The 23,511-nt window shown below is 36.1% G+C and overlaps 1 protein-coding gene and 1 non-coding gene across 5 annotated transcripts in view; both read right to left on the reverse strand.

The window, feature by feature from the left end:
- The window catches only part of VPS13B (vacuolar protein sorting 13 homolog B), an 890,836-nt gene that overhangs the window by 116,052 nt on the left and 751,273 nt on the right, over positions 1-23,511 (reverse strand). For all 4 annotated transcript variants that reach the window (XM_066265974.1, XM_066265971.1, XM_066265975.1 and 1 more), the window contains exon 40: positions 1,940-2,136. In XM_066265974.1, coding sequence (XP_066122071.1) covers positions 1,940-2,136 — 197 coding nt within the window. The remainder of the gene's footprint in view (positions 1-1,939; positions 2,137-23,511) is intronic.
- On the reverse strand, positions 18,665-18,740 carry TRNAI-GAU (transfer RNA isoleucine (anticodon GAU)). Its single transcript has one exon. It is a non-coding gene; the product is annotated as a tRNA-Ile (tRNA).

Consider the following 23,511-nt stretch of genomic DNA (forward strand, 5'->3'; position numbering starts at 1 on the left):
ATCAACCTCCCACTCCTCTAATATATTTTCAGTAATTATGAGGTAATTATTTTTGAAGAGCCCAAATGACCTAATAATAGAATATATGAAATATAAAACATATTATTATTTAAGCTTGCAAACTAATATTATAAAGACTGTGAGGCTATAGACTAAAATGTTAACAGGTTATTTCACAGTGATATAATCTTGTGTAGTGTGTTTCTTTTGCTTCCCAAATGTTCTTCAATGAACATAATTATTAATAAAAGAGAGAAAAAGCATTCACAACTATGTATAATATAAAGTAGGAATCAGAATACCGAACAGTATACTATGATTATAACCTTGTAAAGGTACACATGGGCAAAAATAAAGGTAACAGAAAAAAGCAGGGTGTTGGAATGGTTGATTCTTTTTCTCTGTTTAGTGTCAGATGTTGTTTGGCGAACAAAAGGAAGGGATTATATAAGAGGAAAAAGATAATGCTAAAGCCCACTCATCAGGGGAATCAGACAATCGGACATGGAAAACGCAGGCAGTGGGATGGGCAGAGACACATGTTCACATACATCACGTGATCCAAGAAAACTGTTCCACTGAGTGTGATGCAGTTACTTCTTTTTCCTTCATGGGAGCATAAATATAAAATGCTGAAAAACAGGCTGCTGAAGCCATTTCTTTCTCTACTCTCACTTAGTGGATGTGTTAAGCAGGCAAACACTGGAAATGGGGACAATCTGCACCCTCTTTCCTTTTTTTGCCACTAATCAGATGTCCTGTAGGAGGTGTGGAACATGAAGTTCTGGGGACATGATTCAGAATACCTGACGTCCATAGCTCTAGAGATTCATTATGGCCAAATAGATTCTAGAGCTATTTGAAATCCTTTAGGTAACTTATTTTGGTTAGCCAAGTTTTTCTAATGTTTGGCAGTTTGTTTTAAAGTTATTTTTAAAACCACTGAAGAAGGAACTACTTCCGAGAGTTATCTATTTAGAAGGAGACAATTCAATATATTTAGTTATTTTTTCAGAGGGCTAGGGTTATCATTGCACATATTGATTACTGTATCATTAAGAGTCTATTGAGGTGTGTATGGCTCTCTGGGTTTTTTTGAACCAGATTTTTTCAGAATGACTAGATTTTTCAAATTTTGTTTTTTTCATTTTTTCTATTTATATTTAAGGAAGAAGTTCTTAGTGGAGGCTCATTATGAGTAAAACACAGGATTTTTTAGTACACAGATTTTGAAACCTAAGCTGCTATTTTACTTCCTGGTTCTCATCAGTAGTTGAGACAGAAACAGTGACTAGACAGCTGAGATACAGCTAAGTGAGGGGTCACCAGAGAAGATGACAATGATTGCATCCTAGTACAATGTCACTACAAATATTGATCGACTTACAACCTATGCAACTTACGACCATTCGACTTTACCACCACAATCGCTAGCCACAACTGCTCTGCATCTGGCAGTGTAAGCGTTGCCCAGCTGGGCATATGATGTGTGGACCAGCTTCCGGCAGCACTATCATCTCTGTGTGCACCATTTCAACTGTTATCCCAGACTCGGTACAGCAATTTGTGTTTTGTGTCTTGGATATTTTTCATCAAACCCCTCCCAAGATGTCTACCAAGAGGAAATTATCTTTGCAAATATTAAACCAGTTGTATTGGTAATGCAATGTTTTACTTATACCTGACGAATGTAAAAATAAGAAACAAAATGGTGTAGAGATGATACAAAGGCATAAAATGAACAAAGAAAATTATGATATATAACAATAATAAAAGAAAATTATAATAAAATATGACTTAAAGATTTTTATAACATCATTTCACAGTACTATACATATAGCCTACTCAACTTATGACCAAATTGTGTTATGACTGGTCTGTCGGAACCAATTGTGGTCGTAATTCAAGCACTAGCTATATTCCGTTTTCACTGAGTTACCTTTGGTCGTCAGCTCCATTTTGATTGCTGTTCAAGACAATTCTCCAAAGATCCGAGGATACCAGTTTCTTCTGGTCATTCACAAGATTGATATCTGGTAACTCCAGTTCACACACTTTGCTTTCAGACAGACTAAATTCTCGAAATGCAACAAAAACCTTCTGGAGTTCATCCCAGTATTCCAAACTACAAGGAATCTATGTTAAAATAAAAAAGATTTTAGAGGATGCAAATAGCCATTATGCCTCTATATTTATTAAAATGCAAATTAAACCTTCATAAGTTACATTAACGAGACTTTTAAAAAAGGATAGACTGTGAAAGACGATACTTTATAATTTCTTTAGAATGAAAACCTATATTCACATTGTTTGTCTCTTTTAAAGACTCATTCAAAAATAATATGTGAAAACAGTCAAGAAAGTTTTTAAATAAAAGAGAAACAATGGGGAACAAATTCTACCAGGTGTTAAGTGTATTATAAAGCTTTAGTAATTAAAAGATCAAGTTGCAGTAGTAACATCCACACAGATTAAAAAACAAGATGGGCATTTCATAATGATAAAAGGGACATTGTATCAAGAAGACATAACACTTCTTAATATATATGCACCAAACCAGGGAGCATCAAAATATATAAGACAACTACTAACTGATCTAAAAATAGAAGCAGACAAAAACACAATCACACTTGGATACCTCAACACACCACTGACAGCTTTAGACAGATCATCCAAAAGAAAATCAATAAAGAAATATCGGCCTTAATGACACATTGCACCAAATGGACATAATAGACATTGACCAGACATCTCATGCCAGAACATCAGATTATACATTCTTCTCCAGTGTGCCTGGAATATTCTCAATAATAGACAATATGTTGGTCCACAAAACTAACATCAACAAATTCAGGAAGATGAAATTATATCAAGCATATTTTCTGACAATAAGGCTTAGAATTCAATGGCAAAAAAGAAGTAAAGAAACCAACAAAAATGTGGAAATTAAACAACAAACATGTAAAAAATGACTGAGTCAAAGAAGAAGTAAAAGCAGAGATCAAAAGACAAATACAGACAAATGAAAACGAAAACATGACGTATCAAAATTTCTGGGATGCAGCAAAAGCAGTATTAAGAGAAAAGGCTTATATCAAGAAACGAGAGATATCCCAAGTAAATAACCTAACATCTCATCTTAAGAAACTAGAAAAAGAAGAACAAAGACAACTGATAGTCAGCAGAAGACAGTAAATAGTAAAATTAGACCAGAACTAATAGAAATAGAGAATAGAAGAACTATAAAAAAATGAATACAAAAAAAAGCTGGTTCTTTGAAAAGATCAATAAAATCGACAAACCTCTGACTACATTTACTAAGGAAAAAAGAGGAAAGACTCATATAAACAAAATCCAAAATGAAAGAGAAAAACTTACCACAGACGTCACAGATATACAAAGAATCACAGTGGAATACTATGAAAGATTATATGCCATCAAATTCAACAACCTAGAGTAAATGGATTAATTCCTAAAACTACACAGACCTATAAGCAGGGAGGAAATAGTAACAACTATCAAAAACCTCCTGCAAAACAAAAGTCCAGAACCAGATGGCTACATTAGTGAATTCTACCAAACATTCAAAGAAGATTTGGTACCTATCCTTCTTAAAGTCTTCCAAAAAATAGAAGCAATACTCCCTAACGCATTTTATTAGGACAACATAAGCCTGATACCAACACTTGGCAAGAACCACACACACAAAAAACAACTACGGGCCAATATCTCTAATGAATACAGAAGCAAAAATCCTAAACAAAATACTAGCAAATCGAATACAACACATCAAAAAAATATATCACGATCAAATAAAATTAATTCCATTAGCACATGAATGGTTCAACATATGCAAACTGATCAACATAATACGCCACATCAACAAAACAAATAACAAAAATCATATGATCCTATCAATAAATGCAGAAAAGGCATTTGATAAGATATAACATCCCTTTATGTTTAAAATAATCAATAAAATCAGAATAGAAGGAAAGTACCTCAATATAATAAAGGTCATATATGACAAACCATCAGCTAATATCATTAAATGGTGAAAAAATGAAGGTGTTTCCTCTAAAATCAGGAACAAAACAAGGCTGCCCACTCTCTCCACTCTTATACAACATAGTTCTGGAATTTGTAGCCAGAGCAATCAGAAAGAGAAAGAAATAAAAGGCATCCATATTGGGAAAGAAGAAGTAAAGGTATCACTTTTTGTAGATGACATGATCCTGTATATAGAAAATCCCAAAGACACCACCAAAAAGCTATGAGAAACAATAAACCAGAACAGTAAAGTCACAGGATACAAAATCAATATACAAAAGTCTATTGCTTTCCTATACGCCAATGATAAAATTTCGGAAAATGAATAAAAAAAAAACACAAAAAAACAATTCCTTTTACAATTGCAACAACAAAAAAATAAAATACTTAGGAATAAAGTTAACAAAGGATGTGAAGGACCTATATATTGAAAATTACAAAGCATTATTAAAGGAAATTGAAAAGAACATGGAAAAATATTCCATGTTCATGGATTGGAAGAATCAGCATAGTTAAAATGGCCATATTACCCCAAACAATATATAAATTTAATACAATCCCCATCAAAATCCAAATGTCATTTTTTTTAAAGAAATAGAATAAAAAATTACCAGGTTTGTATGGAACCATAAAAAACCCTGAATAACCAAAGCAATCATGAAGAAAAAGAATGAAGCCAGAGGTATCACACAAGCTGACTTCAAATTATACTATAGAGCCACGATAATCAGAACAGCATGGTATTGGCAGAAAAACAGACCAATGAAACAGAATCAAAAGCCCAGAAATAAAACCACATATATATGAACAAATAATCTCTAATAAAGGAGCCAAAAATACACAATGGAGTAAAGAAATCCTCTTCAATAAATGGTGCTGGAAAAATTGGAAAGCCATTGTAAGAAAATGAAACTTGACTACAGTTTGTCTCCCTGCACAAACATTAATTCAAAATGGATCAATGACCTAAATATAAGACATGAAAACTGTAAATTACACAGAAGAAAACATAGGTACTGAACTTATAGACTTTGGTTGTAGAGAACAATTTATGAATTTGATCCCAAAGGCAAAGAGAAATAAAGGCAAAAATAAATGAATGGGACTATATCAAAGTAAAAAGCTTCTGCACAGCAAAAGAAACTGACAACAAAACAAACAGGCAGCCAACTAAATGGGAGATATTTGCAAACTACAGTTCCAATAAGGGGTTAATATCTAAAATATATAAAGAACTCACAAAGTTCAGCAAGAAACAAGTAAACAATCCAATTAAGAAATGGGGAGAGGACCTGAAGAGATACTTCTTCCAAGAGGACATACAAATGGCCAACAGATATATTAAATAATGCTCATCTTCACTAGATTAGGGAATTGCAAATCAAAACTACAATGAGATACCACCTCACACCTGTTAGATTGGTTATTATCAACAAGACAGGTAATAACAAGTGATGAGAGGCTGTGGAGAAAAAGGAACCCTCATCCACTGTTGGTGGGAATGCAAATTAGTACAACCATTATGGAAGAAAGTACGGTGGTTCCTCAAAAAATTAAGAATAGAACTACCATATGACCCAGCAATCCCTCTACTGGGTATCTACTTCAAAAACTTGAAAACACTGGTACATAAGGACACATGCAACCCCATGTTCACTGCTGCATTATTCAGTGGCCAAGACACAGAAAAAACAGTGTTCCTCGATAGAGGACTGGATAAAGAAGATGTGGTACATATATAGAATGGAATACTACTCAGCCATAAGAAATTATGACATGGTGACATTTACAACGTGGATGGACCTGGAGAACATTATACTGAGTGAAATAAGTAAATCAAAACAAGCTAAGAAGTATATGATATTACACATAGGTGGTATATAAAACTGAGGTCACGGACACAGATAAAAGTGAAGTTGTTACCAGGGGGAGGGGGATTTAGGGGAGGTGGTAAAGGGAGCAGGTGGGGGTAAGGGTATAAAAAGAGACAGATGTAAGGTGATGGAAAATGATTTGACTTTGCGTGATGAGTGTACAACATAATCAACAGCTTAAATGCTATAAAAATATTTACCTAAAACCTATGTACTCTTATTGATCATTGTCACTCTGTTAAGTTAATTAAAAAAAAGTGTGGATGTAGTGTACACATATGTATAAGAATATAAAATTTTAGTAGAAGAAGGCAGATGAGTTTAGAAAAAGCATATTTAATACACCTATTTAAAAAAATATAAATACTAGAATGTAAAAGTCAAAATCTTGGTAGAGAGTTTATACAGAAATGGGTGAAAAAAATACTTGTTTCTGGTATTGTCTCCAGACGTTCTCCATTAAAATTAATATATAATAGCTTATGAAAATTAGCTGTCACATCGGGAAGCAGAGTGGGGCCTTAAGGAAAAAGCCCTAGTAAGTTTTGATGTACAAGGCGTGGGTTGGAATGGGTCCATAACATAAGGCAATCCAAGCTGGGAACTATTGTGGGAAGCCAATGGCAGTTTAATGGCAATTAAAGTGGACTGTACCAACACTGAGGCTTAGAAAAAAAGAATTGAGAGAAATAATAGAGAAGAGATTTGGAAGAAAACCAAATAAAAAACTTTATTTAGTTCACAACTTTGTGTGGGGCTGGCTCTGTGGTTATATACTTCAATGGGAACATTCCAAGCTACTCTGAAAATTCAGAAAACAATAGAACACTACTAAAGAAATATAACCCAAAATATGCCAGTTACGTGTTTTTCAGGATTTTCCTCTATACAGTCTATTTTCCTTGGTTAATAAAGGGTTATTAAGAATTTATTCCAAGTGAAACTTCTGTTTAAAAAATGTTAATTGTATGCCTATAAGTGCATACTCTTTTCCCAGTATAAGTATACATTTAGCTATAAAACTTCAAAAGAAGAGCTAATACATGAAGTATAATTAGTATTTTGGAGGTAACTCTAGTCAATTATCCATTCAAATATATATTGAGCTATAAATGTATAAATTTTATAGATATAACCTTTGTACAGTGGTACCTTGAGATATGAACAGACCAACATACAATTTTTTTTTTTTTAAAGATACGAGCTGCGACTCGGCCTGTACGTATTTTTGTTCGAGATCTGAGTGAAATTCTGGGATATGAGTTGTGATTCGGGAAGCTGCCGCTAGTTGGCGCGTTGGCGCATGGATCCACTATCAGCAGTTTGATACACAAGTTGACTGATTTACGAGCTTGGTTACAGAATGAATTAAATTTGTATCTCAAGGTACCACTGTATTTTCTTATTTCTCCAACATAAAAAACCCTTGTTGTGGGCCAACCCCACCAAGAGCTCCTGAGTAACTCCTCAAAGCAATAAAGGTATCAGCTGATATTACTCAGGAAAAACAAAACAAAACAAAAACAAAAACATATATATATATAGAGAGAGTTGGTATAGAATCTTGGCCCTGCCAGTTGAATCACTGTTATAAAACCTTGAGCAAATTATTCAATGACTCTGAACCTCAGTTCCCTCATTTGTAAAACGTAGGTAATAAAAACCACACTGTTTTTAGGCCACATTGAGGACTTTGGACCTTATCTTAATAAAGTGAAAGGAATATCTTTAAAGGGTTTGCAGTAAAGAAGTTAATGTAATCAAATTTTTTTTAAAAACCTTTGATACTATATATAGAGAGTGCTGTTAGGATAAAAAAGGATAAGCACAGACATGACAAGAGCAATTAGGAAGCTCATGCGTGGTCTAAGCTAGAAATGTAGATATAGCTTAGCATATAGTTGGTGGCAGTGGAGAGGTATGTGGGTGACTCTTGGAACGTAAAAATTTGTTGACTGATTAGATATGAGAAAAGGGAGGTGTCAAGAATGACTACCATGTTTCTGGCTCAAAGCACTGTGTGGATGTTGATGTCGTTTACTCGGACGAGGATGGGTAAGCTTGGTTGTTTCACTGAGGAGTAAGGCTATGATGTATGTTGGGTAGAGGAGGGGAGATTCTGCGTTTATTTTTAAACAAGCTGAATTAGGGGTACCAATGAGCCAAGTGGAAATCTTGAGTATGGAGCCGGTGATTCTGGGGAGTGGGAGGGGAGTTACGTGTGTTGACACATAGCTATAGGTTCAGTCAGCCTTAACCTTTTGTCAGACAAGTATAATGGAAGGACAGAGAACAGCAAAGTTTAGGGTATTTATTTATAAGAAGATGCTTTAAATGTTGAATATAGAATATAAACGGCCCTGTCAGTTGGCTCAGTGGTAGAGCATCAGTTTGGTGTGTGGATGTCCCAGGTTTGATTCCTGGCCAGGGCACACAGAAGAGACCATCTGCTTTTCCACCCTCCCTCCTCTCCTTTCTCTATCTCTCTCTTCCTGTCCTGCAGCCATGACTGGGTTGGAGCAAGTTGGCCCTGGTGCTGAAGGTGGCTCCATGACTTCACTTTAAGTGCTAAAATAGCTCAGTTGCCAAGCAACAAAGCAGTGGTCCCAGATGGGCAGAGCATTGCCCCGCTTGCCAGGTGGATCCCGGTTGGGGCGTATGTGGGAGTCTGTCTCTCTGCCTCTCTGCCCCTCACTTAAGAAAGATGAAATAAATAAATAAACAAACAAACACTGGTTAAAGAGGATATGAAAACAGAGTAAGATGATGGACAGGAAGAGAGTAGAGAACTATAGGCTTATATATAGTTTAATAAATGACTATAGTGGTCCTTGTTCATTAACCAGGCTGGAGAGATTGAGAGACTGAGGGAGATTAGGATGCCTGAATGAACAACTGAGGAGGCAGAGCACTTTTGGATGGTGTTTAGGTCCAGGGCTTGTATGTAGGAGTGGGTAGTTAGATGGAGCGAAGGAGAAAAGCACTAGAGCAAGATCAAGCTGGAATTTGGCCGGGTCATTTATGTGAATGGTGAATGTCAATGGCAGTGAAGAAAAAGCCTGGAAACCATGGGGCAAAGAATTCTGAGAATGGCAGAAAGTGATAAAAAAGTTAGCAGGTGCAAAAAAAGAAAAAGGGGGTGAGGATGACATGATTAGATGCAGTGAGTCTAGCAGAAGCAGAAAGATTTTACAGGAGGGTAGAATAATAAAGGCAAGTGGCACTGGTGAGCAAGGAGGACATTTCATCTGACTGGGAATCCGAAAGAATAAACAGCCTGCACTTAGAGAGCTACAATGGTGCGGAGAGACCCAGGAGGACAGCAAGATTTCACTGATGCTACAGGAATATGGGAAATGCTTGAAGAGGCTGTAATTTAGGGGAGTCCACTAATCCCGGAGCAGGTGTTCTGGAGAACTCAGTGGAAGTTTGGGAGGTAGAAGAAGAGAAAGGAGGCTGGTAAGAGAAGGACAGAGGGATACAAATCAGTATCTAGACAAGAAAGGATAAATCTTAGTCTGGGTGGTGAGGAGGGAGGCCCGGCGTGTGTTGGAACTGAGTCCCGATTTAGGAGGGGTAGGGGCATTGACGTGATTGTAAAAGTAGCTCATTGCCCTTTCCTGGGACCTGGCTCGCATTCCTCATGTCCTCTGATAAATATTCTTAAAGAACTCCAGCTATTTCTCCAGTAAACTCACAGCACAGTCTGATTCATGGTAAATGCTAAATAATTTTCAAATTAATCAATGCAGATAGGGGCTGTAAAGATAACAATCTTAGCTTCCTTAACAGTCTTCTAAAAAGTTTTTGTTTTATATACTGAGCCCTCCTTTCAAATTACTTTGCAATCACACCCACTTTTTTTTTTTTTTAAATTTATTTGTTCATTTTAGAGAGGAGAGAGAAAGTGGGGAGGAGCAGGAAGCATCAACCCCCACACGTGCCTTGACCGGGCAAGCCCGGGGTTTTTTTTTTGAACCAGTGACCTCAGCATTCTGGGTCGACGATCCATCCACTGCGCCACCACAGGTCAGGCCACACCCACTTTTTAACAAATTTTCCATTAGGTCACTAATCATCCTTTCCCAGTTAGAACCTGACTTTGCCGAGCTAATCTCTAGGTTAGTAGTAACATAATTAAACTAAAAATCAATGCAGTCATATTGTGCATCATATGGTAGCAATTAATTATTCTCAAGGAATAATTCTGGACTCTCTTTTGTGTAATCTGTTTAAAATGACTTTATTATGTGCTTTTAGGTTTGAAAGAGATGATGTGAATGATCTTTAGTTACATATCTATACCTGAGGATTTATTATTAATGCCTGAACGAAATAACTTGAAGGAAAGATGACTATTCCAAGAAAGTTTGGTTGCCAAAAAATAGTTTAGAAAGCCTGAATATCTAGTACTGAGTCATGGGAAGTGGGAACAAGTAAATTGGTTTCACTGGAAAACATTCCACATGTAACACATGGTACATTTCAAATGACTGTCAAGATTATATATATTTCTACTACATTTTGTTTTCCTATGCATTATTTGACAGGACCTAAAAATTAGCCAGCCATACATAATAAACTGTACTCTAAGCATATGTGGTCTTTGCATATGAATATATTTTAGGTTGTATATCTGCCAGTTGGTAAGAGCACATGTATTTTTGCATTTAAAATGTTATTCCACAATTTGTTTTCATTTGATGGCTAATTTGGGAAGATTTGCATGTGTGTTGGTAATTTAAAAATATTTTTGGTACAAAGAATATTTTGGCACTTAATTTGTTTTTATTACTTAATTAATAGTAGTGCCAAGACTATTAGCAGGGTTGCAACCGCCCATCTGTCCTTGTAGACAAATAGCTCTGATTTCATTGTGCGGGGAGTGCTGAAGCTGGGCCATTCGCCCTTTGCCCACTTAGCCCCACTAAGCAATCTAGGCAAAGGATACGAGGAAAGTGTCTTCCCTGTATTGATGTGCATAATAAAAATCAGGTAGGTAGAGATAGGAGAGATCTAGTAAGTGATAAATTCTAGCAGTTTGCCTCAATTGTCCCTTCCTTTACATCAGGACAGAACAGAGGTAGCTGACCATGCAGGGTTGGTCAGTACGTACAAAGCTGGAGCTTCCATTCAGAATTAAATTATTAAAGCCTGGACACAGCAGAGGATACCATCTTTATCACTTCTTGTACCACATTTCCAGATTTCTCAGGTCACCAAGTCAACAAGTAATCACAGGAGGGGGAAGACCAGCTGCGTTTCCACCATCACCTGTATTTTTTATAGTAACAGTAATAATAATACTGATAGCAGCTGTGGTAGATGAAACTACCTTGTGAACAGACATTTACAGTTTACTAAGATTTTTCTTATACATTGTCATAGTGAGGAAAAAAGGATTCTAGTTATACAGACGTGTTAACTGTGGCTTAGAGAAGTTAGATAGCATGTTCAAGACTACACATTCACTTAGTAGCAACCTTTTGGCTATAAATCCTATGCTCTTTAAAGTAGTGACCTTTGGATTAAAGAAGAAAATTAGACCCCATAATGTGTCATTTACAATTTTCTGTTCCAGTTTCTTTGAAGTGGATCCTTAGGAAGAAATCTAAATGTGGAATACATTTTGATGTTTACCATCTATCCCAGGCATTTATAGTTACTTAATTTGGCATTTTTTTCTCTTCAGCAGCCTTTTTTATTTCAGCATTTTGAATATTCTGTCCTTCTGCCTCTGCCCTCAATGGTTGCTGATGAGAAATCAGCTGTTAATCTTACTAAGTATCCCTTACACATGATGAGCCACTTCTCTAGTTGCATTCAAGGTTGTCTTTTGACAGTTTTCTTGTGTTTGGTGTGGAAATCTTTGAGTTTATTTTATTTAGAGTTCACTGAACTTCTTCAATGTATAGACTAATGTTTTTCATTAAATTTGGAAAGTGTTCAGCCATTATTTCTTCAAATATTCTTTTTCCCCCCTTCTCTCTCTACTTTCCCTCTAGGATTCCCACCATTTATGTATTGATACCCTTGATGTTATTTCACAGGTCTCTGAGGCTCTGTTAATTTGTCTTTATTCTTTTTTCTTTCTGTTCTTCAGACTCAATGTTCTCAATTAATGTATTGTTAAGTTCACCAGTTCTTTCTGCTGCCTGCTCAAATCTGTTAAGCTCCTCTACTGAATTTTGCATTTTAGTTACACTTTTTTTAGATGTAATTTATTCATATTTTTTAGAGAGAGAGAGAGAGAATGAGAGAGAGAGAGAGAGAAAGGGGGAGGAGCTGGAAGCATCAACTCCCTTGTGTGCCTTGACCAGGCAAGCCCAGGGTTTCAAACTGGTGAGCTTAGTTTTTCAGGTTGATGCTTTATCCACTGCACCACCACAGGTCAGGCAAGTTATACTTTTCAATGCTAGGATTTCTATTTGATTCTTTTTTCTTTATAATTTCTATTTTTTTATTGATATTCTCTATTTGGTTAGACATCATTGTCATATTTTCCTTTAGTTATTTTTTAAAATTTTACTTATTTATGGATTTTTAGAAAAAGAGTAAGGGAGACAGAGAGAGAGAGAAACATCAATTTGTTGTTCTACTTATTTATGCATTCATTGGTTGATTCTTGTATGTGCCCTGACTGGGGATCAAATCAGCAACCTTGCCATATCAGGCTGACATTCTAACCAACTGAGCTACCCAATTAGGGCCTATCCTTTAGTTCTTTAGACATGGTTTTCTTTACAGTCTTTGGACATATTTAAAATAGGTGGTTCAAGTCTTTGTCTAAAAAAGGTCAACATCTTGGTTTCTCAGGAACAGTTTCTACTGATTGCTCTTTTCCTTTATATGGGCTATACTTTCATATTTCTTTGCACATCACATTCTTTCTTGGTTGAAAACTAAATAGTTTAAATCAGTGGTCCCCAACCCCCGGGCCGCGGACCAGTACCGGTCCGTGGGCCATTTGGTACCCGTCTGCAGAGAAAGAATAAATAACATATTATTTCTGTTTTATTTATACTTAAGTCTGAATGATGTTTTATTTTTAAAAATGACCAGATTCCCTCTGTTACATCTGTCTAAGACTCACTCTTGATGCTTGTCTCGGTCACGTGATACATTTATCCGTCCCACCCTCAAGGCCTGTCCGTGAAAATATTTTCTGACATTAAACCGATCCGTGGCCCAAGAAAGGTTGGGGACCACTGGTTTAAATGATATAAAATTTTATATTAATGAATATAACTAATTATGTTACTACTTTTATATTTTAATAAATAATTATAACTGGAAATCTGATTCCTTCCTTTCCCTAGGGCTACCTGTCATTACTGTTGTAGTTTTTTGCTTTGTATTTAGTGTCATTTATGAATCAACTGTAAAAGTATGCATTCTTTATCATATGGTCACTGAAGTTTCTACTCATTGAATGAAGTCAGTTAATGATTAAACAGAGTTTTCATTAAAGGTCTGGCCCAATAAGCACTCCCTCCCGTCTTTGCTAGGGGAATCTGTGTGCCTACTGAGGCATGCCTTCAACTCTGCTTTGCCTTTCCTTCCTACTTGTGCAGAGCCTTAAGATCAGCCAGAGCTGACAGCGTAGGACCTTCTCAGGTCAGTCTTGAGCACGCACACAGTCTGGGCAAGTGTACAGCCATATATAGGTATATGTTTTTCTAGTTTCTCAGAAATCTGATGGAGCTTTTCAAAGCAGCTGTGATGCCTCATTCCTCAGCTTTTCCTTTTAAGCTCTGCCTCCAATATCCTTTAAATCAGTGTTTTTCAACCAGTGTGCCGTGGCACACTAGTGTGCCGTGAGACATGGTCAGGTGTGAGTATAAATACCTTTAGAAACTATATTATTAACCATATGTACAATATGTACTGTGTTAGAGTGTCATTTTGTGTCATTTTGGTAGGTGGTGTGCCCCAGGATTTTGTAAATGTAAAAAATGTGCCGCGGCTCAAAAAAGGTTGAAAATCACTGCTTTAAATAAATTTCCTCAAATTCTTTCTGACATCCACCCCTGGGGGTGGTGGAGGGACAGTATTCACACTAGAACACTTCTAGTTGACTCATGAAAGAGAGTAAATACGTGGATAAGTAAGATATAGAAAGTGAGGTCTGAGCATGAAATTGAGCACGGGTGACTGAAAGAGACAATGAATACGTAGAAATTAGTATAAATAAATACCAGTAGAAACATTAAAACCTAATAAGGTAAAAAACAGATTTTCCTCTATATAATACAGAAGAGGTTTTTTGTTTTTTATAATTGTGAATGGACTTAACTGCCCTTTAAAACTGTGTGGTGGGGAAGCTGCGGTACATTTATACAATGAAATACTATGCAGCCATAAAGAGAAGGAAATCCTACCATTTGTGACAGCCTGGACAGATCTGAAGAGCATTATGTTAAGTGAAATACGTCAGTCAGAGAAAGGCAAATACCATATGATTTCACTTATATGTAAAAGCTAATAAAATGAACTAACTAGCAAAATAGAGACAGACACACATACAGAGCAGACTGACAGCTGTTGGGAGAGGGCTGGGTGATGGGAATGGAGGGATTGTGCAAAAAGAGAAAAAACTTATGGACATGGATAACGGTGTGGTGAATGCTGGGGTGGGGGGAGGTGAAGGAGGGTATGGGGAATAAATGGTGATAAATGAGGATTGACTTGGAGGGTGGTGAACACACAATACAATACACAGAGATGTGTTGTAGAATTGGGCATGTGAAACCTGTATAATTATATTAACCAGTGTTGCCCCAATAAAATCAATCAAAAATAAGTAAAAAAGAAATAAAACATAAAAAACATTTCTTATGGTCAGTTATCTATACTTATAACAGGAGAAATATATTCATCACACAAAACAAATGCAATTGAGTAGAGATACTTTTCAATAGTTAATTTATTAAAACTAGAATGTATTCTGATAATAGCATTTGTCAATTTTTTGTCTCTATTCCAAAGTATAAACCTACCGTTTAACGATTACATAAAATACAAATGTTTGCAATCTCAAATGTTTTAGCTTATAATAGTATTTTTTATATGTATCTGATTTTTAGTTGACTTTGAAAGAAAAGAAAGCTTCTATACATCTTCAACTAATAGAAGTTACACACACACACACACACACACACACACCACATAAAATATTGGAACCAGTTGAGAAACCACAAGTATTCAGGTGCAGGAAATCATGATTTTACAACATTTAAATGTGATCTACTCTTGGGAAAGCCAGCTCACCAAACCCCACTCCTGCACAGGAAGCAGTCCAGCGTCTAGCTGTAAGGCACGACAGCGAGGTGGCACAGCTGCAGTGTTTTCACCTGCGACGCCCCGCTGGTATTGTGCTCACTGCATTGCATCAGGACCGCCTTCCTGTCCGGAAAACCCTCTAAGTACAAACAAGATTCTAAGTCCAGATTTTATTTTCCCTTGGTATCAGAATATGGTAATTTAAGAGTCCTGAGAAATACTTTTAGCCTTTCAAAGGAAATATGTAACATTCTTTTATTGGGATCTATGTTTGGGTTAGTTTTCAAAAAATGTAACACATGACCCAGTTATCTTATCAATTTATCAAGCTACTAAGTTTCCAGCAAATGCAGGTGTGTGATATGACATCTTTCAAGACAATATTATTCCTTAAAGAGAAATAAAAAAAATATTAAGAACTTCTGAGTCAAAACTAACTTACAGCAGACGCAACTGTACTACTATACAGTTTCTTTTAATGAGACTACAAATACTAAAATCAACATCGTGTTCCAGTCTCTTCTCTAATTGCTCATGTATTTTATTCATTTGTAAGAAAAATAATATTGCAAAGAACAGTAATTGGGAATCAGAAATAACTTAATTCTAAACTAAATTTAGTTGCTAGCTTGTATTGTCACCTTGAGTTGAAATCACTTAACGGATCTGAGCCTAATTTCTTATCTATATAAAATTAGGAGGATGGGATAAGAGTACTTTAACTCTTTCCAACTCTAAAGTAATATATAAATATAGGATTTGCTTTTCTAAGTCTATATTTTAGGAGAGAGTTTATATTTTAAAGTGTATGCTATATGCCAGAATTTACATTATTTTATTTAATCTTAATAGTAATTCTGTAAGCTAGTAAGAATATATCCATTTTACAGATGAAGAGAATAAATCTCAGACGGGTTCAACAATTTGCTAAGCATCTGCACTGACAATAAGTTATCGAGCCTGGACAGTTGGAGCGGAACCCAGGGAGCTCATTCATCTCATTATACTGACTCCGGTATTTTAGTTGCCTGATTGTGGCAGGATTTCAAAAATATGCAATCTGACCAATAAGCAATGCTCATAAACCAAATACTTATCCTGTGGTAATTTGCTTTATGACTGTTTTTAAAATTAAAAAGTTTAAACAGTAATCATTGATAACAGCTCTTAACAACCCTTCATAATAAGAAAGAGAACTACAGTATAGATACGGTAACCCTTAATAATTGGAAAGAAATCAATAGAAATTACAGAATAACTTTTAAAAACCTGGAAATATTTTAGAAAAAGCAAGCCTAGCATATTTTATAAAGGCTTATCATAAAGTGAAATCTTTGGACTAGATCTGGCCCTTTCTTGTAAAGGGCTGGATGGCAAACATTTGAGGTTACAACTACTTGACTTTGCCTGTTGTACGACACAGATAGTGCCTTCCATGAGTGTGTCTGTGTGCCAACAAAACTTTATTTACAAAAACAGGTGGTGGGAGGTCACTGGCTTGAGTGCGGGCTCATCTGGCTTAAGCGTGGGCTTATCCAGCTTGAGCACAGGGTTGCCAGCTTGAGCAACTAAAGTGCCACAACAAACAAGTTGATGCTTCTGTCTCCTACCTCTAAAAAAAGATCCCCCTAAAACAAAACAAAACAAAACAAAACAAAACAAAACAAAACAAAACAAAACAAAAAAAACCAAAACAGGTGGAGGGATGACTTGGCTGGCAGGCTGTAGTTTTCTGATCCTTTGAAGAGTGTTGCCCTGATAGAGGCCCTTTCAAGTAGGTATCTGTTGGGAGATAATTCTCCACAGGTCTATCATATTTCCACACACTAGAAGTAAAGGCACTGTCTTTGTCCCAGGTTGTCTTTTTAAGGATGTATGTATAGCAGACGGCTATGGAAGACCAAGATAGTGTCTCCCTACAAAGAACAGGTAGAGATGCTATTGCCCTTTATAAGAAGATTCAGGTTCCCCAAGTTCAGGATTCCTCCCTCCCCTGTAATGTAACTCACACTGATTGTGTCATCTGGCTCTCTTCTTGTCATGGGTAGGGAGCACAGGCTTGGGGACTGACACAGAAGTAGACACACAGTCTTTCATCTCTGGTCTAGCATTCCCATATTTCTATCAACATCCCTAAGATGGTGGCAGACTAAGCTGTTAACTTGTAAATGGAGTAAAACTCAAACGCTTCATAATTTTTGACAATATCTATAGTTTATTGAACATAAAATTTTATATGTGCTACATAATCACACACATACATAAATGTATATAAAAGAATGGTATTAATTAGCCTATCAATTATACTTAATTTATTCACCAAATATTTGTTGTTTCTATGGTAAGGGCATATGACGGATACAATGGTCAGTAAGACAGACAGACATGGTTCCTGACTTCCTAGAACTTATAAGCAAGTAATACATAAATATTAAGTACTTGGCACTGTCAGAAACAATTTAAAATATTTTTTTAAAAATTTATTTTTATATCAATTACTCAATTCACTTATGGCAAATTTGGTTTTGTCTTTATAGTCCAAATTAATGTAGTTTAACTATCACTGGAAGAGTTCATCTTTGTAAAGCATAAGCACATAATTTCATAGTATCTTTTCATCAAATCTTCTCTAGAGCTACTAATAAGTATGTAAGAGTGACTTATGTGATTCTGACTCTGATAGAGGTATGATGAGAAGATTGATTTGTATGTAATAGTAGGAAGGAAAATAAGAAAAAGTATGAAAAATTAAAAATACTAAGCCTGACTTATCAGCCCCTGAGTACAGGGCAGACTGTATAGTGTAGTTTTCAAAATAGTAACCTTAGTTAACCTCTGGTATTCTGTATAAGTTTCCTAGGTGAATAAATTTCAGTGTGGTAAAAATGAAATGGTATGTGAATGCTATTAACATTCCTAAGGAATGATGCCCAGCTCCAGCCCTCCCCACCTCCCCAGACCAATCTCCCACTTTTATGCTACACGTGCCTCTAGTGCCATCAGTCTGTCTCCATCAGAGCTCCTGGAAATCTCATCCATCTTTCAAAACTAGTTTCTCTAATTCCTCCCAGAAAAACAGAAAACAAAACAAAACCCTAATCTAATAATGTCTAATCATCCAAATTAGAAATGATTTCTCTTCTGAACTTCTAAAACACTCATAGCTTAAACTCTCTCTCTCTTTTTTTTGTTTTGTATTTTTCTGAAGCTGGAAACGGGGAGGCAGTCAGACAGACTCCTGCATGCGCCCGACCGGGATCCACCCAGCACACCCACCAGGGGGCGTCGCTCTGTTGCGACCAGAGCCACTCTAGCACCTGGGGCAGAGGCCATGGAGCCATCCCCAGCGCCTGGGCCATCTTTTGCTCCAATAGAGCCTCGGCTGCAGGAGGGGAAGAGAGAGACAGAGAGGAAGGAGAGGGGGAGGGGTGGAGAAGCAGATGGGCGCCTCTCCTGTGTGCTCTGGCTGGGAATCGAACCCAGGACTTCTGCACATCAGGCCGATGCTCTACCACTGAGCCAACCGGCCAGGGCCTAAACTCTTATGGCTCTTAGTAATACTATCGTGTGCTATAGTTATTTGAACATATCTATGCAAAAGGATACCAGTGTGTGTACTTAAGTAACTCCCTGCCTCTCTTTAAGGGATCCCTATGTATGCAGAACGAGCACTAGTTTGGCTGCTACTCTCTTTGTTCAAACCTCTTACCAGACACATTGCAAGGGTCTCCTTGCCTGCCAATCAGAAGGCTTCACAGATCCACCAGAAAGATCATGACAACAGTATATAAAGTCCAGACCACAATGAACATATAGACAGGGTCTCACTTTGGCAATTACCTTTGAGATACTCTCAATGCATTCAGCTAACGTTATTCTATTTCATTATTATTTTTCACTCAGTCTCAGTCAGTAGTCATAAGTACTATGTTAGATATAGTACTAGTCAAAGATTAGTAATCAGTTCTAAATATCATACAAAGTGGAGATCAAAGATAAATAACGTAACAAACTCTGCCTTCAAGCAGCTGAAAGTGAAGGAGGGAAGGGGTAAAATGGGTATCCTAACGAGGGGCACCTTTCCTGAGTGGAGATATTTTGGGAAGCCTTCCTGGAAGAAGGGTAAAAAAATGATCATATAAAAATAACAAATTCATACATGTGCAAAAGGTGTTATCTTTTCAGGTTTCAATTTAAGGCCTTCCCAACCTTGGAAATACTGCGTTGTGGATGAATACAAAATAGAAATCATTAAACTAAATGTGAACTGTCATATTTTAAATATACATAATTCCAACAGACAAAAAAAATGGCAATGTAATTAGCACGAACCATTGTGGAGTATTCATTTTTAAAAATGAATAGGATGGATCTGAACACAAACTCAAAAATCAGAAACAATTATAATTATATGATTAAATTTTGTTCATAACACAAAACTATTTGGAATTTCAAATCTGATAAACCAAACATGAATAAACTGTACAGTTTCCTCAGACATCATATTCTCAAATGACTACCCCAACACAGTGACCCCAAAGTGGAATGCAAACAAAAAGTAGTCAGGCATATCTACAATATATCCTTACAAAGAAACATGAATGTCTATGACACTGATTATGATTCTTTTCCTGTTATCTGTCATGTCAAATTTGCCTGAAATAATGACTTACAGTAGTTTAGTGTCAATCACTTTTAACTTTATACTTCCCTGATTTACCATTAAATACGGCCACAGGTGTTAGAAAATGCCTTTTTACATACCAGCTGAACATCTCAAACCACAGCTCGGCTCAGTTGGTTTGTTTTTAGGGTTCAGGTGGCTAAGGGAACAAAGAAGGCTCTCATACATATCTATAATTTTCAAAGTCTTGCAAAATCATCTCTCATAAAATCTACAGAGGCAAATTTCCTGGGCTGGAGTGACTGGCTCTTTCTTCATGAATTTGCAGATAGAATTTCTGGCTGTACTGACCACCATTATTTGGTGGTGACCTCTGTCCTATTAAGAAAGTCATCACATAGAAAGAATGTAAGATGGAAAAGATGAATTTTGGGAATGCTTTTAAGACCATTTAGTTAAATTCAAACACGTCAGCCTAGAATAAAAGCCACAGACACCTAATTTGCTGTTTAAAGGTACATCACAGACTTTATGTAGCAAATTATTTTCTTGAGATTTATGAAAAGAAACAAAATAGAAAATAGAAAACTAACAAACAATATGGACAAAGGCAGAAAAAATTCCCAACTGGCAGTTGTGCCCACAGATCTGTGTTTATATTCATACAGAATGACCAGGCAGCGTCTTGGGTGTTCCCACTCCGGTCCTCTTCCCCTGACCCTGTTGCCCAAGGGAGAAAAGTACTCTTGGAACATCTTTCTCCAAATAGAGTAAAAAACCACAAAGAACAAATTCTTCTATATTCCCCAAATAGAACCAATTCTTAAAAGTTTAGCAAGCAATTAAACTAAATGACATCAATTTTAGAGATGTTTTCCATTACAAAAATGTCTTACTTTTAAAGGTATAAACATTTCTGCCATGTTACATAATTACACAATATTGTAAAGATTTTGATTTTCATTTGTAATGCAAAAACTGACTATTCCAAAGAGCATCGAAACGACTTTACTACTGAATGAAAAATATAGCATTGTAGATACTCTAAAAGGTATAGTCTGGCACAGGTCGGTGGAACTGAGAGCTGGTACATATTACCTTGAATCTAATGAACTCTGACTTTTTTTTGAACTATATATCTTCAGCCCCAGAACTTTATTGTACCTCAACTGAATATTATGGTTTAATAGTTTGATCTAAGTATTAAAAAAAAATTCTTCTGGCTAAAAGCCAAATTCAAAACTTTTTTTGTACAATAACATATCTATTTCTAACTTCTGGCCTGCTTCTCTCTTTGGACCTCATCCCTGACAGACATCTGTATTTTGTAACTTTTCCTGCATTCTGGCTCTGAAGACACTCTGAGTTTTGGCCCAATAATCTTTTCAGTTTGAATTCATTAGCGTGAGAATCGCAGAACTGAAAAGGACTTTGGGAGGTCATATGGACATCAACTTGCTGTTCTGGACTAGACTAACTCCAAACCATAAAGACAAATGATGTTTAAAGACTTGTAGAGAAGATTTTAGGATTTCTCTAATCAACATTGGAGTGCTTAGCATGCCTCACTATTAGAAAATGCTTTGTGATATAGTTTTCATTTCATAAAAATGTTATTTGGCAGACATCACAGCTTTCTATAAAATGAACTACCATATAGCTTATACTTTTAGTCCATTAAAGGGATCGTTAAGACTGAAATAAGTTATTTGCTGGGCTCCAGTGGTCCAGAACTGGGGTAAGAGAAGTACTTAGGTTAACACCGCTTTCAATTGCTATAGATGTCATTTTCATTCGGCTTGGTCTTTAGTTTTAATCTATCTTATCTTTTCCTACATATACATGAAAGTATTTTCTAGGTTAATTGTTCATTAATCTCCAAAAAATAGCATAACTGGGTTCACTTACTAACTAGTTATATGATCTTGAGCAAATTCTATGTACAGTTTATCTAATAAGTTATTATGATGATATGAAATGCACAAGATTTTGGGAAGGGGAAATGAAAGAATGTAGGTAAATTGCCAAGCAAAATTTTGGGAATGTAGAAATTGCTCAAGAAATGCAAGCTGCCTCTTCTCTTAGTGAGAAATGAATCAGTGAATTAAATTTCTGTGGGTTGGACAAATTGTTAACAAACTATAGCATACACCGATGGATGCTAAAACCAATGTGCAGAAGATTGATCGGGGACTATAAAATGATGGATCTGACTGATACCACCTCATCAATATTAACACTGGGCCCTGACTGGTTGGCTCAGTGCATAGAGCGTGGGCCTCACCTACAGACGTCCCAGGTTCAATCTCCAGTCAAGGTACATGTGAGAAGTGACCATCTGCTTCTCTTCCTTTTCCTTTCCCCTTTCTCTCCCTCTTCACGTCTTGTAGCCAGTGGCTTGACTGGTTGGAGCGTTGGCCCTGGACACTGAGGATAGCTTGGTTGGTCCAAGCATCGGCCTTAGGTGCTGCAGATAGCTCTGTTGATTCAAGCATCAGCCCCAGATGGGCTATCTTCCCTCCTCTCACTTAAAAAAATGTTTTTTTAACATTGCTAAAGGTGAAATAAGCAGACATCATGTGCCTCCTGTTGTGATGAAATGGGAAGAATACTGGGATACTTGGGAAGTATTCTCCCCTTAGCACCTCCAAAAGCAACTCAAATCTGGTTAAGCTTCTATAATAACTACAAGAGTACAGAAAATATGGAGAGTAGAGAAAAATGTTAAATAATAATATAAGAACAAATGAGCCAAAATACAGAATGTAGGAAATTCTACTGGTCAAATGATTCAATCTCTCCAACTATAAATAAATGAAAGCAGAGAAAAAAGAGTGTTGGAATTATTATCGATTGAAAGAGATCTAAGAACCATATCAAACAAATGTCATGTATAGATTTCAGTCTGATCCTAATTCAAACAAATCAATTCTAAAAAATTTTTTTTGAGACAATAAGTAAATACAGACTATTTCATGATATTAAGGAATTATTATTAGCTTCATTGGCTATAATAGATATTGAAATTATGTTTAACAATATCTGCCGGATAGCAATACTTACTGAAGTATTTACAGTGTAATGATATAATATTTGGGACTCCTTTTAAAATATTCCAGAAAAACAATAATAGCACTGACAGAAAGTGATCAGGAGAATAGATGAAACAAGGACAACAGGACATTACTAAAGATGTGGACAAGACACAGAGTTAGAATACTGGTCTCTCTAGTTTGGCATATTTCAGATTTTTCACAACAGGAACAACTTTTTTCCAAAAGGGAATCACCAGATTTTTTACCCCTCCAACTAAAATTAATCAAATGATAAAAGTCTTTGTTAGGAATAATATAATAAGCATTTCAGCCAAGAAATTAAAAAAATTTGAAGCTTTCTTCAAAATCAGTTTAAGAATCATTTTAAAAGGTAGAGCTCATATAAGGAAATAATTCTGATGAAACCATGTACATAACTTAGAAAAGGCCAAATTTATACTGCATCAAAAAAAAGAAAGAAAAAAAGATAACTAAAAAAAGTGCCATAATGGCAGAAAATATTGGCAAATTATACATATATCTGATCAGGGGTTAATTTCCAAAATATATAAAAAAACCTCATTCAACTTTATATATCATATATATAAAAAGCCAAGTAAGTGATCAGATGATCTGAGTAGATATT

The sequence above is a fragment of the Saccopteryx bilineata genome, chromosome 3 (genome assembly GCF_036850765.1).
Source record: "Saccopteryx bilineata isolate mSacBil1 chromosome 3, mSacBil1_pri_phased_curated, whole genome shotgun sequence".
NCBI lineage: Eukaryota > Metazoa > Chordata > Mammalia > Chiroptera > Emballonuridae > Saccopteryx > Saccopteryx bilineata.